Raw genomic sequence first — 18,695 nt, forward strand, 5'->3', positions numbered from 1 at the left:
TACTTAATATAATGATTTTTTTTCTATTCTATCGCGCGATCAGAACTATTGCGTGCAGTGAGAAGAGATCGCGTGCATCTGCTTGAGAGAGAATATCGTCGGCGGAAACCGATGAAAGATGCAATTTTCCGAAGCGATGGCGTGGAAAATAGATTCATCGCCATCGTGGTAACATTGCCGACTGCCAATGACGGCGATTTTCTTATTTTCTTTCATTTCTCGCGACGACTGTTGCTAGCACCTTGTAATGTCGTCGTTCATGAACAGGGAGCATCAACATTTTTCCAGAAAGCCAATATCAGAATAGAAGTCACTGTATGCTAAAAATGCAGTTGGAAAATAATATTTAAAAAACTTAAAAAATAGAATTATATCTCCCCAAACATTCTCGGAATAATGAGAATAATAGAAAAGCTACTTGGAAAGTTTTCAGGTACCCTATGAAAAACATAATCCCTCGAGGACATGAATTATAGTCCGTTCTTCGCGCAATTGTACACACATACTCTCTTTCTTACAAAAATGCATTTTTACAAGGGTAAAAAACGCACTTTATTTTTTTTCTCTTTTTTAAAAACGTACACATAAAGTTTTTAAATTTTGGTACTCGCATTTCATCATTGTTTTTCATATCACTTTTTCTCTCTTTGATGCTGAATGTTTCTACACAGAGAAAATTGAAGCATGCCTATAATGTTAAAAACTTTTTCAACCATTGTTGAAGTAACGGCGTACACGAGAGCAATAATAACCCAGATTATATTTGAGAGTCATGTTCATGTAAAATATAATGCATTGTTCTTACAGTATAATATGCTAGTAGAGAAAAATATTGTTTAAAGTAAAGAAAAGAGAATATTAAAACATTTTATTTTCTAATAGGCAAATGCTATCTATAACTATAGAGTATAATAAAATATTAACTCATTAATTCTTATTACACAAAAAAAATATATTCTTTCTTCTATATGTATATAAAAAAAGTAGCTATATTATTTATTGCAATAATGCAACATTTCACACTATTCTAATTTCTTAAATAAAATTATTGATTTCTTCATATTTTAATTATTAAATAAGTAGAAAAATATAAATCAATTATGTTTACTTAAAAAATTTAAAGCATTTGTGAAATATATATTATATTTAATATGATTTGACTATTATATTGTATGCAGTTCTATGTATGTGAAATCAGATAAACATCTATTATAAATATATTAAAGTAGAAAGATAGATGGATGGATGGATGGATGGATTTTTTTCTTTATAGATTTAAATTTAAATAAAATAATTATTTAAGAGATATTTACTAAAAAATAATTATTTTATGAAGAAAAAGTATGGTGTTTTAGAGTGCATCTTATTTCTTTCTTATGAGAAATGTATGTAACTTCGAAAGAAGGAGAATGCTCAAAGAGAGCTTCCAGTTTCGTTAAAAAAATCTAATCAAGTACTTTCAATTTAGTGAAGAATAATCTCTTTGATCATATCCAATCTCGATATTTCCTGATACAAGGTATAAACTCAGAACCGTTTGACTTGCCTTTGCAGTGGTACAAGTACACTTCTTCGTTATTCCACAGCTTTTGAGAAATTTAGTAAAATTTAGCTCAAAGTTACGAGAATATTGTTTGAATTTAGATTACGAGAATATTGTTTGAAACAGCTTGCTGTCCTGCTTGGTGTTTTTGATAATAGAATTAGCTCTTATCATCAACAAAATCTCTTCTCTCAAAAGCGACATAATTTACTTATGCGTCCTTTGACGATTCTATTATTTCTGATTTAACAGAATACAAAATTATTCTACTCTATTCTACCGAAGTGAATTAGATTTAATTTTATTTCTTTTTCCGACTTTGTTTCACAGCTTGTGATGTAAATTATTAAAGTTCATATTCTAAGATTACGACAGGATTAAAATCAATCTAGAAGAAAAGTAGACTTTACAAAAAAAAACTTATATTTTTCTTTCCAATTTTTGTTCTATGAAAATTTGAATATTTTTATTATCAATGTATTACATCGAATTCTCTTTGTTTCATGCGTTGAGGCAAACTTATCTTTTGCTAGAGTGTTGCACTATGAAAAATATAAAATATACAGGAAAACATGTTAGGAATGTGAGATTGTCGGGTTTTATATTTTTCTTCCGTTTAATATTTCAATACCATTCATTTCTTTCTCCTCTAACGTCTCTTTTAAAGAAGAAGATGAATGCGTTTACTCAAGCAAGAATTATTCGCCCAGTAAAAGGAAGAGATAAGGGTTACTAGATAAATAACAATTTAGAAGTGATATTTCAGTTTTTTCCTTTCTCTTTTTCATTTTTAATGTTCGAACTATTCGTTTAATATCTGTCAAATCTTTTCTGCTCATAATAACGTAAGTTGACATAATTTCGACGAACGTTCGAAATACTTATACATACGATGATAGTTGTTTAACTTCGTTGCTTTTGATATAAATTAATAAAATGTATCGACGACATCAAGATGCGTAGACGTCAAAATTCAGTTTTTCGACTTTATAAATGACGGTCCGTCACATAATCATAACATAAAGCATTCTTGATGATTCTTGATTTTCTTTGTAGACATGGAATTTCGCGCATCATATAATAATATATATGCAGGAATAATTGTGACGTGACATTTTCATTAATCGTAGTATCACCTCGTGATATTCTTAAAATAATATATATTTTTTGATAATATATATTAGAAGGAAATAGAGATAAACAACACAGTTTTAAAACAATTCAAAAGACATTTTATATTTTATAGATCTAAGTAAATTTAATCAAATAAAATACGTGTAAGTACATAAATAAAAAATATATAACAAAACATGTATGACCAATTTTTATTAAACGTTTTGTAAGAAAAATTATCGATATTTACTAAATTTATATTATTTTCGAAAATATTGATAAATTATTTTAATTTTTTATTTCCGATAAATTTTTGAAAAAAAATTATTAAAATATATTTCTAAATTAAAAATGGAGATATTTTTTGGAATTTTCTTCTTAACATTCTAACATGCAGAAATTCTAGTACATGCTTGAACTATCTCTGAAAATTCTTCAAGCGTTATGAACGATCCTTGATTACAGTAAAAGAAGTTTTAGAATGCAGAAGCTGTGTTTTTATAGCATAACTAAACTTTGTATTTTGCGAGAACTTTGTTAATCGCATGGCCGACTGCATTTATGATAATTGTACTTTGGTATTGTATAATATAAAATACGGTTCAATATTTTTTGCTCGAAAAAGACATCTACGAAAAATAAAATTTATGTGTAAATTATGTAAAGTAAAATATAATATACTCTAACATTTTTAAATATAATTATATATATATAATAATTTATTTAGCAGAGATAATTTTGTAGCATTTTATGTTTATACGTTTTCAAACCTTTTAAATAACCTTATTAAGTTATTAAGAATTTTTTCGAGTAATGAGTAAATCAATTATAAATTGCGTCCGCAAGATTAATTTGCTTGAGACGAAGCTCACATAAGTCAATTCCTCGCTACAGTATTTTGCAATTTATGAAATTAATAGTTTTCTTTGCGTCAATTTAGGTCACGACGCTACACACATGCAGTGTGATTAAGAATTTTTGAAAATTTGATGTAAAGAAGAAAAGTCTCATCACTAAAAAAATAATTTACCTAAAAATTATTTACAAATTATATTTATTTCTACTTTATTATTTATTTATAAATTATTTATGTTACTCGTGTGTAAAATCAATTCTTATTTTATATCAATAAAAATTTCTTTAGATTATAATTTAATTTATAAATTCTTTTAAATCTCTCTCTCTCCAGCTGTTCAATTACAATTCTGTACAATCTTGATACCATCATTTAAAAAATCCTCTTCGCACGTGTTTCGAGAAACGTAGCTTCTTTTGAGCATTAAATCTAAAAGGGGTTACTGTAATCAGTGACGGGAACAATTCGCATGCAAATGCTGTTGCGCGTAGCCCCACCATCGCAGCGCACGTTTGTTCTACCACTGAGTAAAGCGAAAGTAGTTTCAAGCGGATGTAATCAAACGAAAGGAGCGACCACCTGAAGACTTATCAAGAATCAATAGATTTGATAACGATTATCAAACGTAATTTTTTTTTATTTTAATGAGTGACAGTTAAACGGTATATATTATTATAGCGCAAAGAGATTGCCAGTTTCTAACTATATGCGGAAAAACTGTGGCATATTTTTGAACTTATAAAATCTATTTCATTATAAAAAATTAAACAAATAATTGTTATCAATAATATTATATTAGATTAGAATACGTGTTATGATTTGTTATGATCTTCAAAATTCAAGTAGCTGTCTTCATTAAAATGAACAAAGCTTTAATTAAGTATAAAAGAGATTTTAAAGTTAAAATCTCTACTTTTGAGAAGTTATGTCGCTATGTCTTTTATAGGCTTCTGTGAATTTAGTAATTTTTAAACATAGAAAGCTACGATTAAATGGAAAGAAACATTCAATTTTGTTTTATTATCTAGTAGTTTATTTTATCTAGTATTATTTAAACATTGATTCAAAGGATAAACATCTTACATTCATATATCGACTCAATAGAACATACATTAGAAATTTATAGTTGACGGAGATCTTGCGATTTCCTTCACTTTTATCGCACTCTCATTGAAGTTGCAGTAGTATAACCAGATATGTGGTCATCAGTGAAGCGATCTGAAAGCAACATCGATCACATAATGATTTTCCAATATCCGAATAAAGTCCGGAATAGGAATTCGATGTGAATAAATAACAGAATCGTAAATTACAATACTATACAATTATATAAATTATAATTCTATTATAACGTTATTTATAAATTTAATATACAGTTATGCAATTACAAATTTACTTAAAACTATAACACTTTTTTACGTCTATACTTAATTTAAAGTATAAAAATAATATTTAAAACATGAGATGATAATTTTCATTAATTAACAACATTTTTGAAATATACCTAGAATCCCTATGAATATATATATACGTTGCATAATTGCGACCTAAATATAGATAGTATCGTCGATTCAGAGATAATTTCCTACAAGAAAATCGGAGTTTCGCGTTAAACAGAAACTATCGTAGTTTTGAGAGTCGTGTTCTCTCGAAATTACGTACACATACAATTACACTACTAGTAAAGTTCCACACAAGTACCAATTCCAAATGGCAACGTATCGACTTGAGTACACACGAGCTCTATTCAGTTTACAGGAATCATGAAATTGAAAGGCGTGTTTCCGACCATGCGATTTACGAGCACATTTACATTAATGTTTACAGCGTCCTGAATTCCTTTGAGATACTAAGTTAATACCTCGGTTAAGACCAATTGTGCTTTGTCTTTGTCATATTACAGAAAAATTTTAAATGAAAACGTTAACATTGATTCTTTGTGATATTTATTCTTAGTATATGTTTATTGATTGTAAAAATGAAATATACTACTGGTGTTTATATTTAAAACTCACGTTGATAAATATTCCACGTAATCTTTTCCGCAAGCATCATACACAGTATTTAATGAAAACATTTATATATGCAACGAGATATTTTATACATATATATATTTTGATATTATGACGTTTCAATTTAAAACCACATTACGTTTATGTTTTATTTATATTCCGATATGAATTCGAACGTTTATTTTTATTTTGCGTTTTGATATGACCGCTATGTTATTTATACTTCCGCATGGAAAGACAGTATCTGTGTGATAACGTGGTTTTTTAATTATTATCTAAATTGAACTGCAACGTGGAAAATACGTGAACGCACGTTCTTCTTTAAGTTGTATAGTTGCCGTGATAACATCGTAGTGAGAAACGTGTTTAATTTTCAACGAAATCATCTGGATAATTCAGCAATTTTGAAATCTTGACGCGATGATTTACGTTTACTCATAATATCACGAGAAAAACGAAGATCTTAATACGCGAAACGTTCGTCCTTAATCCGAAAATTAATCCTTTTAATCTGTCAACGTACGGACGTGTTTCTACGTTTGCATATAACTTTATTCATCCAGTAACAAACTTTTAGCTAAAGTTGAAATTTGGATCATAGGGTTAATCGCTATGTATATACTTGCGATTGTTCTTGTATGTATAGGAAGTAGTAGAATATCCGTGATATAATCCGTCTAATCAAAATTCTTATGTAATGCACAATAAGAGATATTTAACTGCAAATATTGTTTAATCAGTAGGCTATTATCAGAATCATTGAGAATGAGAAAGGTTAAATTCAGCTAATCAGAAGAAAGAAAATATCCGATTTAGTAAACTTTGCTTTTATTAATAAAATTTAATCTGAATTTCTCTCAAACCTAATCATTTTTTAGTCTAGTACGAACATTAGGCTATAGTATATTCATTATAGTCTGAAAAATATTTTTTTACGTAATTAAAATGTTTTGCATCTTTGATTTCATACATACCGAACGTAATAATGGCAAGTTTACGTAAAAACATCCGCCAGCAGAGAATTTGAGCTTTCGGTTTAGAAATTCCAACGAATATTCGATGTAATCCTGCATTCCAAGAAAAGATTTTATGCAGATTGCAGTCATTAAAATGATTGCTGTATGTACATAAGTATAACAAAGACACAGTCTTAAAAGAGATTTTATGAAAATGAATGAAATCGTAATTAGAACAGAGAAAAATTTCATTTCTTGAACAAAAAATTAAATTTGATATTGAAAGAAATGAATAAACAAAAGAATGAAATATGTCAAACAATTTATCTACTTACTTCAGTTTCTTTTTTCATCAGTCTTATTTGCCATTCAATTAGAGTCGAACTTAGGCAATTAGCCTGAAATAAATTACATTCTGAAATTCTTTATTAAAAAAATATGCTTTATTTCTTGTTAAATATTATTTTTTTTAGATTTAAAAAGATTATTTATTTATATTTTATCTGTATACACATCGACCATTATTTCATGTAGAATGGTCCAAAGTTTACACGTGTGATTCTTATCACACTCTTGCATTGTCATCTTGACATTCTCTATTATCTAAGTATAAAGGGACATTCTACTTTGCATCTGCAGAAAAGTTTTACTTGAGATGAAGTGAAGTGACAGGCAATAAGAAGTAGTAACAGCTGGGAGAGAAATGCCAGTAACCAAGTGCACATGCAGGAGACTAGCGGCCATGATTCCACATCCCATTGCTTCACGAGCATCCATTCGATTATAAAATATATGTTGCTGACGGTGTGCAGGCATAGATTGCTGAGATAAAAGAGCAACGACATCGAGTACAGCGACTCCAAATTCTCCGCGGCGATCATCAAATCGTTATGTAGACTCAGGATTGTCTTTTACAAACAAATAAAACTGTCATAATTCATTTACTATCAACTTAATTTTAATATAACAATCTATCGTTTAAGCATCTATTTTATTATTTTTATATTATTATATATCGTATCATATAGTTATGCTATTTCCAAAGAAGATTAAATGAAACCTTCTTGCTAATGATTGTTCCAGTATCCTCCATCGACGTCGATGGTAGATTTTGTATTGCAATCGAATTGAGATGTCCAAATCGCTGACCTAGAAAAATAGTTATCGCCACAAACTTGTAGATAGCCATTGACGTACCGATGTAGGGAATCATGTATTTCATGTTGTTAGTCCATGTCTCTAAAAAGGCGTACATTCCGATACGATTAATAACTATCCAAATAATCGTGGTCACAATTACGAGGATCCACGCGACAATCGCAGTCCGTGTCTCTTTCCGAGGATGACCCAATTGCCTCATATTCTTGTCATAATCTTGCAACGCATTCCAAATCCTAACGAAACTTCGTCTCGTAAATGCCGTTAAACCTAGCTCATACATCAGTACGCTGTAGTTGACGATCACCTGAACAGTTTATTTTAATCCTTATCTTTACGCAATTTTCATTGATCTAAAAACTTAAAGTTGTGAGGCCAAGGACCTCTTAATTAGGCCTGTCGTACCATAGAAGAAGAAAAAGCGAATTTAAGTACTAATTCCATTTATTGGAAGATTCGAATAAATTAACATAAATTTAATAATACAAATTTTCTAATCTCTCAAAGGATTTAAATAAATAAATTAATTTTTTATTTACATCTCTATTCTTAATAATACACAAAAAAAAAATTGAGTGTATATTTGTAGAGCAAATAGCATCTTGCTCTATATCTTAACTAATTTCTTACTGACCTTTGTATTCTCTGTACCTCCAATAGTCCAGGTTTCTCTTTTGACATTTAGAAACTTGGTAAATACGTCGTATGATACATAGCTGTAAAGAATGGCGCCGATCGCCGTGAAGAGTAGGTTGATTTTTGATGGTTTTAAGCAATCTTGCAGGAAGTAGTAAGGAGCGAAACCGAAGATTCGCATGATGTAGATCATTGGCCAAATGATTTTGTAAAGAGGCGAGTCTGGACCGCGTTTCTTCTTGACTCGTTTCTTTTTCATCTTGGCGAATAGAATTGTCATATCAAAAGGAACAGCTTGTAACTCCATGGCCAAAGCAAAAATCGAACGATGCCTTTAAATTAACGAAATCTAGTAAACATGAGTTCCTTGTTGCGATCTTCACAATGAGGTGAAACCTGCACCTGTCTAAAGCATAGATAATTATTACAATTACAATATAGTCATTTGCGCTCGAAAAATTTAAATACAACGGAAGGCAACGATGCACTTTGTAAGTGGATCTTTATCATGTTTAGAGAAAGTTTTTAAATAAAATATGATAAACTATACGTATATAACAAACAGTAGAAAGAATAAATAAACATATGAAAAATAGTGTAAAAAGGTGAATTTGTATAATATTCAGTTGAAATAAAATTTTATATATTAAGCTTTTTAAGCATGTGAATACATTAGAAACATAAAAGTCTAAAAATCTCCGCAAATTATTCAAACTGTGCTCCATTTTTCTCGTCATAAAAATTGTTCTGTAATGTCGTTTGTCTTCATACATACAGATTTGTTAAAGTTAATTATTTATTAAAGTCGATTAGTGTGACAACGCGGCGCGAAAGCAAAGTTTACAATTGCAGGGAGGCAGATAATGTAGCTTCCAATCAGGTCCATCTTCAATTTCGTAAGTAAATATTGAATCAACGAAGTCCTGAAAAGTCTGTTCGCTTTTGCCTGGTATCCCGGAAATCACCACGTTCATCGATCAATTGCATTGTCCTAGAAAACGTAACGTCGAAGAACAACGTAGAGCAACGATAAATAAAACTAGAAAGAAAGTAAGATGAACATAAAAACTGCAGAATAGATAAAGAATTACGAAAGAACGGCATAAATCCTAGCGAAGACAACTTTATTCTTCTCTAACTGCAATTTCTCTTAAAACGTCACAGTCAATCGAACGCGATAAAATCAACTAGTACGTTCGAAAATTCTGAGATCTCTCGCTTTTTATTTCGAAAGTTAAGCGAATTTTAACGTGGCCCTTGGGCTATCCTGGAGCTGTCACAAAACTCGAACTTTTTCTGTAAATTTGACAGTAACTTCCGTCTTAAAAATGTATAACTCAAGATAGAAATATGGAGGAAGAGTTGTGAAAATAAAAAGATTTATATATAATCTTGAAAACAATAAATATTTACAAAAAATTTAGCCGTCCAAAAATAGACGATCGTTTCGTCGAGTATCATTTATTGACAACACTTATCTTTTGCCACCATGTTTGTTGTAATTCATTACACATGTAATTCATCACATAAACTCTTTAAAACATTTTAGTTTTGCGTGTACTCACATTATGACAGGTCGAGTTCTCGTAGCGCATCGATTGTCCCGAACGACGCGACGTCGTGAGGATTACGAGGTCTCGGTGTTTCATGGCACTCTTGTCGCGCACGATACAGTGAGATTAGAGCCACTCGCGTAAACATATCCAATAGACGTTCACACAAACACAATGTACACACACACACACACACGCGTGTGAATTCTACCGTTAAATATTATTCCACGTCGGCCCCGAATGAATAATTGAACAGCAGAGAAGAATAACAGGTGGAGACAACCGGTCGAAGCGGATACTACACCCGCAGATTGGTACAATTTGTATTGCACGAAGAGCCAGTCTGTTTGCATTCAAGGCCATATTGCGTCCCGTACTGATTTTATTACGTAAGATTTTATTATGCCCATTTCCTTTCGAGTACCATGATATTAGTAAAACGTAAAAAATATGAGTATGAATATATTTTTAAAACAAAATATGAATAAATATATATTCGCAGGTACAAATAACTCATATCAATATTTATGATAATGTAAAAATAAATAAATCCAAAACAGGTATAAAGAATAATTTTGAAGAATTACATGTTTATTATTTTAACAATATAATATCAGAATTAAAATATAAAATTGTAAGTAAAAAAAAAAAAATTTAGACAGATAAAAATAAATCAAATAAAACAATTATCCTATGTTCGATTAAAATAGATCTTTTGGTAATATTCTTGACAATGTTTATACATATATGTAAATTTTGTAAATATATATATTTTTTTTTTCAATTCTATATAAAATACACGCAGTTTTGGTTTGTTCATTGATCGTCAATTTAATAATAAAGCTAATAAGCATTTTAAAACATTGCATAGAACTTATTGCGAAGTATTTTTTAGCTGGAATAAATATAAGATAACCGAATGAAAAACGTTTTTAAAATAAGATATTTTAGATTAGGATATACGATATTATATGATTACCAAAAATAATTGTATAAGAAATAATTAATTGTATAATATTTTTTTATACACAAAGGAAACATTAATTTTTTATTACATATTTTTTATAAAATAATTTTGATAAATTATAAACATATGTGTTGCCTGTACGAACGTTCTGGTATAAAATTAATGAAATTATAACATTGAAATAATAATCACATTATAATGAGCACATTTCCAACTTGGAAAAACGTGAAGAGGCGTCGAATGTAGGCGTCTATGTACGAATAACGCGATATTAAACTGAGAACACGTAGGATGAAGAACTGTACCATTCGGGCAACGCTCCCAAGAAATGTAATTTAACGGGGACGATATGCGGGCGAGTTCTCGAAACAGCGAGAGGAACGAAACGTATTTTCATATATTTCCTTTGCGAAAAAGTGATGAAACCACATACCAGCTCCAAAAATAATGTAAATGTGTAAATAAATTTCATACTGAATTCTTTTAGAACAAATTTCTTTTTCTTATTTCCTCCGTAAATGTTTATAAACATGATAATGTGATATTAATTGTGTGACTAATAGAAACATTTAGATTTATTTCATTAATTATTATTGATGTTTGATAATAGTGAACGATAGATAAACTGATAATATATTTGCGATAATTGCAATACAAGAGATATTTAACAAAAATTATTAATTATTAATTCCCTTTTATAACAGAAATTTCGATAATTGTTTTTGCAAATTTTTTACTGTGTACTAGTAAACTGTGTAGTAATACATAAGAGTTAATAATTAACAGGCTATTATGATATTAAGCAACGAGTTTAGTTCAAGCAGAAATCTGTGTACCAACAAATACTTTCTCTTTGTCACTATTTACTTGCTGTGGGAGGGAAAGCATCGTTTGGAACAGAAGAAAGGATTGTCAGTGGCCGGAAGAATAGAGTGAAAAAGAGTGCTTTTAAGTACAATGCCATGAATGCTGGATAGCGAATGCTCCGTCGCATCGTGACGTTGCTATTCTCGTTCTTCGTGCAATTAAATAGAAACGACAAAAAAACTTGGCGACGAAGCGACTGAATGCCAGCCAGAAATAGTCTGCATATTAAAAGAGTACATATGTCACGAAAGGGACATGTAATAACCTTTTGCGACCCCGTTTGTGGTCACCCCTTTTTATTTTATAAACTGCTTGCTCAATTTTTATGAAATGTGGTCTATAGAGTAATTTAATAATGCTTCGTGTCTAAGGTCAAAAATAAAAAATTCAAAATGGTAGATTTAATATGGTAAGATTATGCTTCATCAGATTATTTTTAATTAGATTACTTTTTAAATTTGAATTTCATAATTTTGGGGCCAGAATCGAATTTATAGCGATCCTGAAAACTTTTAGAAAGGAAGATCTTCCATAAGTTAGAAATCTTCGGTCTTATCCTTAAAGGATAAGAGCGATAAGTCGTGAATTAAAGTAACTTAGTTGTCGGGGTGATCTTGGAATGAAACACAAGAAAAGTATTCATGTCCATCGCGCAGTGTCCATGTTATAACTTCTCTTCAAATGTTTAATATACTTAAATGAGGAGAAAAAAAGGCTGGGGTGAATCGTTTCGCATTTTTATATATATATATATCTCGCAAAATTCATTTTAAAAATAAATTCTCGAATAAATTAGATTTTACTTATTTAGAAATAGGAACATATATACAGAACATAAACAGAAATTTACAGTACACTTTTATCATAGTTTGCCGTTTAAAATTGATTTAATCAATTTTATTCTAATTGTAAGTGGATAAGAAAGATTAAATAAGCCTCCATGGAAGAGAAAAACTGTTCATACTCCATATTTTTTAAACATCTTGAGATAAATGTTTGCGTACCAGCAAAGTTACTCTTTGTCTCGACAGCTGATTAATTATTCCAATCGGTGCGACCGATTAAATCCGCCAAATCCAGATAACATAATAGTATGATTCTCGGAAACTTGTTCAGAGAATGAATGTCGATCTAGTTCCTTAAAATTGTTCTCCGCCTCTTTCATTTCCTGCCATTATTTGCCATTTTGTAACAATTTTGCAAAAGGTGATAATTGTTTCAAAAACATTACATCTTTGCAAAACTTGCGCTAGAATTGCTTTTCATAACATATTCATTTAATATTATTTATATAATTATCACTATAATGTGGCGTCGAGTGGCTCACCGCTCGGTGCGATTGATGTAGACCCGAGTTCAATCCCACGTGCGCCCAAACGCGATTTTTCGCGTTTAATGAGCCAAAAAATGGCTCCACCTGGTGATCAAAAGATCTATGATCAATCAGCGCCGTTCGGATTCGGCGTTAAACTGTAGGTCCTATACATCAGTATACATATCAGTTATAGATATTTGTCTCTAATATCTGACTGAGGTAGGATTCTGTGGATCAATCACCCACAAATCCGAAAAACAATCTGATTCGAGAAACGAATATAGGCCTCGGACAAAAGAGGAAGAGGCCTATAGACGTCCTATGCTCCACATAAGGAGATAAAAGGAGTCGTATCGTATATAATTATCACTATATAAATCATATATTGAATTATACGAAATTTAAATTCAAATCATATCAATTTGTATTAATTATTATTTAAATTATATTAATTATCATTACATAAATTATATTAAATTATGCCCATGAAATGGAAAATCTATGAGACATCATTTTTGTATAGAATTAAAAAATGTTTATTTCAAGCAAATTATCTTAAAGATTTAAAATTATACGTCTGATGTATACGTATACACTTATGTATGTTTGTCGCACACGATTTATGTCTCTCGAGAATCTCGACGAAACAAAATAAGCGCACTGCGAAGGTGTAATTTAGTTGTCAACGCGGTTTCCCGCGGGGACAAGCGCGAATCGCCAGTTACGTCTGTCCGTCAAAAATTTTTATCCTCAATAGACCTAACCTGTCCCGCTTCCAACTGCAATCCACCGAAAAATCCTCCGAAACGTCAGGCACACTCGGCACGGCAAAGGACCGCTCAAGTCAAAACGTCCTGGAAGCCATTACACCAACTGCGACGCAGTCATGAGAGTGATCAAGGACGATCTGTTGAGATGGATCTGCGAGAGACACGCTACTGGTTGTCTCCTTGACAGGCATCTCCTACGTGACAAGGCCCTCGAATTAGCCCACAAGCACGGACTGACCAGCACGTTTCCTCAGAATTCTCGCGTTACTTGAAGGGCTCGAAGCACGAACGGGGTTAATCTGACAATTTCCGCGGGCTGTTCGCTTCCGTATCGCGATGACAGTATCGAACGTTTAATTCAGAAGGAAAACGATGCCTTGTTAAGACATTTATTTTATTCTTTTTCTAGAAATTATAATGTTCATCTTCTATTTTTTTTAATCATGTACGGATTTGATTCCGGTATTCGGATATTTGAAATATTCTACACGGAGTAACATCCAATTGTCATACAAAGTTTATATATTAATAATACAAAATATCTGTATATTGTTAATGATATTTGCAGTACGAAACATCTCATCGCGTTTAAATACCTTGTCTTTTTAATTTTTGGTTAGATTTTAAATGTTCTGAGAAATGGCTAACATCTTTTCTGAAGAAGTACGGCTTTAATACGAAGAAACCCTCTGGACCGATTTTCAACAACTATCGTCTCTGGATCGACGTGATGCGACCCATTATCATTCAGTACAAGCACAAAAATCTCTTCCATGTGGATGAATTGACGATGTATTCGGACGTTCCACCTACCGGAATATCAGCGTCAAAAATACGGCAGAACGAGTCCGATACGAATTTGAAGAAAACGACTATACTGTTATGCTGCAACGCCTCTGGCACCGAGAAGCTGCCACTATTGATCTGCGGTTCTTATCTCGCCGTCATAATGGGCAAGGATCACATATATAGTCACAGTGAGGACGCCTCGATAAACGATAGTCTCTTCAGAGAATGGTTGATCCAATTGAACCATCTTATGTCAAATAACGATCGCAGAATCCTGCTACTATTGCATAGAAATCGCATCGACGCTCTTCGAGATCTCGAATTGAGCAACATTAGATATGTCTTTTTTCCTGATGACTTTCCGCCAATGTTGAGACCCCTAAAAAGAGATGTCTTCCATTTCATCAAAATGACTTACAGAAGCAAGTACGTTCACGAAGAGGCGACTAATTACTTTTAAAATTACCATCAAAATTAAAATACTCTGCAAAATTTTATTAGCTTTTAGCATAATGTAATTGCTTTTAAATTATGAACTAGTTCCTGACGAATTTTATCATCTCTCGCAAATTAATAGAAACAGTCGCAACTAATTTAAAGATTATTTTATTATGTGATAAAATTCATCACAAAGTAATTTATAATATAGAAACAATTGTGTTAATAGCTTATACTGATGGCAGAATATTTTAATTCATATTGTGTGGATTCTTGTAATTTTTTTTATTTTAATTGCTGTGTTAAAATATAACAAACGTTTGTTAAATTTTAATGTTTTAAAGTTTGAAATGTAAACATTTCCATGCGCAAAAGATGCAGAAGCGCTACAAATGTGAAGCAATCTACAATAACTTTATCTGTGAAACATGAAAGTAGTAAAATATAAAACTATCAACGAAAATAACGTAAAATTTTCAAAATTTCTCTTATCACGTTGCAACTAACTTTTGGAAAATTTAGAAATACCTCTCGTTAATATATCATATATAGAAGTTCACGCTTCAAAGACTTAATTATCTCGCTTACAAGGAACTATCAGAAATATTCGTCGTAGGTATGTAGAAGGAATCAGAGAACGTAGACACCGATGGAACGTCGAGAACGTAGTGAGAAGCTTGGTGGAAGCATGGCGGCAAGTTCCGCGCGATCTCATTATCGCCAGTTTTCAGCGAACAAGCTTTCGAACCGACGACTGCTTTCTAGAAATCCGTTGCGATGCGTGGGAAGATCTGAAGTCGAAAATATCTTTCAGGAGGTTCGTCACATTCGACGATTATCTCTCAGCCAGTGCATCGCAGAAGCAGTGCGAGTCTATCAGCAGCAATCACAGCTATAATCTGAGGAGTCGAATTTCTGGAGAAGCCGATAAATTTGATAACCTGTTCGATTTTGCTATTAGTTCAAAGAAAAAAGACCCAATTGTTAATCGCGCACTAGTGAATGAAATTTCTAAAATAACTTATGAAAATAAAGATATTGATTGGAAGAGAACAAACCAGCTAAAGAGATCGCATGACAAGGCTCAATTAGACGAAGAACTTTACGAGGAAGCTAAGCCAAGCGATGAATCAACGTCGAGTGAAAATGAAGATATCGCCGTTATTTCAACGTCAGAGAGGCCTCCGAAGGTCGTCGACATCCAGATCGAAAGTATAGCTCAGACCTCTAAATCCGGTAATGTCTACTCGACGACGCGAGCAAGCGTGAACGAATCCAGGACAAATACAGAGTACGATAAAAATGAATGCGATAAAACGGCCAACAATGAGGAGGGATGTAAAAATAGTCGAGTATCGAGCAACGAGCGATCGATCGAATCTCCGCAGGCTGACAACGTGAATAACGACGATATCGCGTCGCAACAAGTGTTTGACGATACATCTATCATTGATTCACAATCAGACACAAAGGAGTCGAATGCGAAAGTAGTTTCTTACTCCATCTTGAGAGACGAAGTCGAGAAGGCCGATCTGGACGGAAATGTTAGGGATTTCTCACGGAAGTCGCTGAAAAGACGTTCCGTCGACGTCGATGAATCTCAGGGTAATTCTAACGATGAACCAGAGCGGAAAAGATTGAGATCTGATTCTGACTGGATGAAACAGTACGAAACGGCGTTCGTCTTCGGTCCGTTCGAGGTAGCGCGAACTGTAACTACTGTTTCCGCCGACGCACTCACGATTAGTGATAGTGGTGTACCACAACCGAGACCAAGGCGCTCATGCGAGACGGAGAGGAGTATCTTCACCATAAGTCCCAAGAGAGATTAAACGTCGTTTTACAGTGAGTGAATGTACTTGTAATTGTTATATAGTAAATCTTATATAGTAAATCTAGTATTCTTTGGAGAAAGTAACACGAGACAATAATCGTAATATTATATTTATCTTACATCGTTGCGTTGAAAAGTGATACGTCTCAAAATTAGCAACTTTTTAATAGAGCATATTTTAATTTTTTCCTAAATTTTAGAATGCTTTAATTAAAATAATGAATATAACTTCATTTTCTTTCCATATGTTATACTTTTTAATTATCATATATTATTCTTTAAAATTATATCATGAGTTTTCAAAATTCGATTATTACAGCCTTAGTATAAGATTGTATAAATTTCGTTTCTTATTAGAGTTGTGACCTTTTTCATTCCATATAAGTAAGCAATGTGTCGACAAACATATCGTTTTATCAGAAAAACGTACTAGTTTTTTGAGTCAATTTCTATATTTCTTAAATACTAATTTAATTTATATCGACTTTTCTTTTTATATCAACGCAATAATATATTTCAAAATTTCATAATAAAGATATAAAGTGTGAAAAATTATAATTTGTTGATCAATATATTTATTTTTCTTATACTTTCTTTTTTTATACGCTGCTTTGATAGAAATAAGTATAAAAAACTAACTTAATTTTTTAAATTTACAGAGAAAGGAAAAGAAATGATGAATCTTGGAGGAATCTAAAAATCAAGAGGATCATGTGTGCAATCAAATATTTAATTATCTTACAGTAAACAGGTTTAAAAAATGACAAAAATTAATATCGCTGTAAATCTATCACATAATATTTTTTTATCAATGAACTTACTCATGTAGGCGATGATTTAATTATGATCAATAACGGACCAATTGTTACTACGAAATAAACGCTTGAACAAAAAGAAACTTTCTGCAAATTATTATTGCAGGATATAATATTAAATGCCCTATATGTATAAAGGAATAAAGAATTTTCTTAGAAAAATCGTTTTCTCGCGATATGCCATTGAGTAAGCAATATGGAACTTACAATTAAAGTTCGAAAGTCAATAGTTTTCCTGGTAATTCGCGAAATCACGTCCTCGCCCACGTGGAAAATTATATCGCCCCGGAATCAATTCAGACTTGGAACTCTATTGTGCACTTCCGCCGGTTTTCTTCGCCGGATGCAATTTCTCCGGGTCGCGTTTCCTTACGAAACAAAGTTGCGCTGTCGTCCAAAGATTCGTAACAGGCTTGGGAAGACGCGATTCCCAGACGACATCCCCAACCTTTGAATAATACGATTTGTACACCCTGCGCACATCGTCGCACGTAAGCAATGCTGAAGGATTAATGGCGTGTCGTCACAGAGGGTCGCAATAATTCACAGTCAGGAGGCAGAGAAATATTATGATTAAATCGATAGACAGATTACTTTAGATTATAATAAATAAGGAAAGAAAATAGGATTTTGAATTTAAAATTATTCGATGTTGCAGATAAAAGATAAATTTATAATACTGTAAAGCAAATACTTTATATTATTAGATGAAAAAAAAAACTCGGTAATATATACATAGATTAAGAACACTTATAACAAAGTCTTTTGTTCTGTATTTTAATATGTCGACATTTAATTTCAATTATTAATTACAGTACCTAAACAATTAAATTATTATCTCCTAAATTACGAAAATTATTAAATAGTGTCGAGTGTGTTTCACACTAAACGATAATTATATTATTAAATTATTTAATATAATATCTATTTATTATATATAATAATCTATTTATTATTGAACAAATCTTCTAATAATAATACATAATTATCTGCATAATACATTCATTTATCTGTTAATTTTTTTAGATATAATTACTTTATGTTTAAAAAGGATTTCTCTTCGCTAAATTATG

At 31.4% G+C, this 18,695-nt stretch overlaps 2 protein-coding genes across 2 annotated transcripts; one reads left to right on the forward strand and one right to left on the reverse strand.

Moving 5' to 3' along the window:
* Positions 1 to 4,679: 4,679 nt before the first annotated feature.
* On the reverse strand, positions 4,680 to 8,581 carry LOC108782763 (putative gustatory receptor 2a). Its single transcript, XM_018551120.1, has 6 exons — positions 8,273 to 8,581; positions 7,541 to 7,945; positions 7,131 to 7,388; positions 6,816 to 6,878; positions 6,499 to 6,591; positions 4,680 to 4,730 (listed from the first exon to the last, which is right to left on the reverse strand). The coding sequence occupies exons 1-6, from the start codon at positions 8,579 to 8,581 to the stop codon at positions 4,680 to 4,682; spliced, it is 1,179 nt and encodes a 392-aa protein (XP_018406622.1).
* A 5,138-nt stretch (positions 8,582 to 13,719) lies between these two features.
* Positions 13,720 to 17,663, forward strand: LOC108782849 (protein PDC2). Its single transcript, XM_018551230.1, has 4 exons — positions 13,720 to 13,986; positions 14,367 to 14,961; positions 15,590 to 16,818; positions 17,467 to 17,663. Exons 1-3 carry the CDS (start codon positions 13,863 to 13,865, stop codon positions 16,803 to 16,805), a joined length of 1,935 nt encoding a protein of 644 aa, XP_018406732.1. The 5' UTR covers positions 13,720 to 13,862; the 3' UTR covers positions 16,806 to 16,818; positions 17,467 to 17,663.
* Positions 17,664 to 18,695: the final 1,032 nt, after the last annotated feature.

Source organism: Cyphomyrmex costatus, unplaced genomic scaffold (assembly GCF_001594065.2).
Source record: "Cyphomyrmex costatus isolate MS0001 unplaced genomic scaffold, Ccosl1.0 scaffold135, whole genome shotgun sequence".
Lineage (NCBI taxonomy): Eukaryota > Metazoa > Arthropoda > Insecta > Hymenoptera > Formicidae > Cyphomyrmex > Cyphomyrmex costatus.

Excerpts from the sequence above, each read along its gene's own strand:
- LOC108782849 (XM_018551230.1), top strand. The coding sequence starts at position 13,863 with ATGAGAGTGATCAAGGACGATCTGTTGAGATGGATCTGCGAGAGACAC. Across the intron at positions 13,987-14,366 it reads CCACAAGCACGGACTGACCA|ATTTTAAATGTTCTGAGAAA; the intron begins GCACGTTTCCTC and ends ATTTTTGGTTAG. Across the intron at positions 14,962-15,589 it reads AAAATGACTTACAGAAGCAA|GTATGTAGAAGGAATCAGAG; the intron begins GTACGTTCACGA and ends TATTCGTCGTAG.
- LOC108782763 (XM_018551120.1), bottom strand. The coding sequence starts at position 8,581 with ATGGAGTTACAAGCTGTTCCTTTTGATATGACAATTCTATTCGCCAAG. Across the intron at positions 7,946-8,272 it reads GAGGTACAGAGAATACAAAG|GTGATCGTCAACTACAGCGT; the intron begins GTCAGTAAGAAA and ends TAAACTGTTCAG. Across the intron at positions 7,389-7,540 it reads GAACAATCATTAGCAAGAAG|ACAATCCTGAGTCTACATAA; the intron begins GTTTCATTTAAT and ends TGTTTGTAAAAG.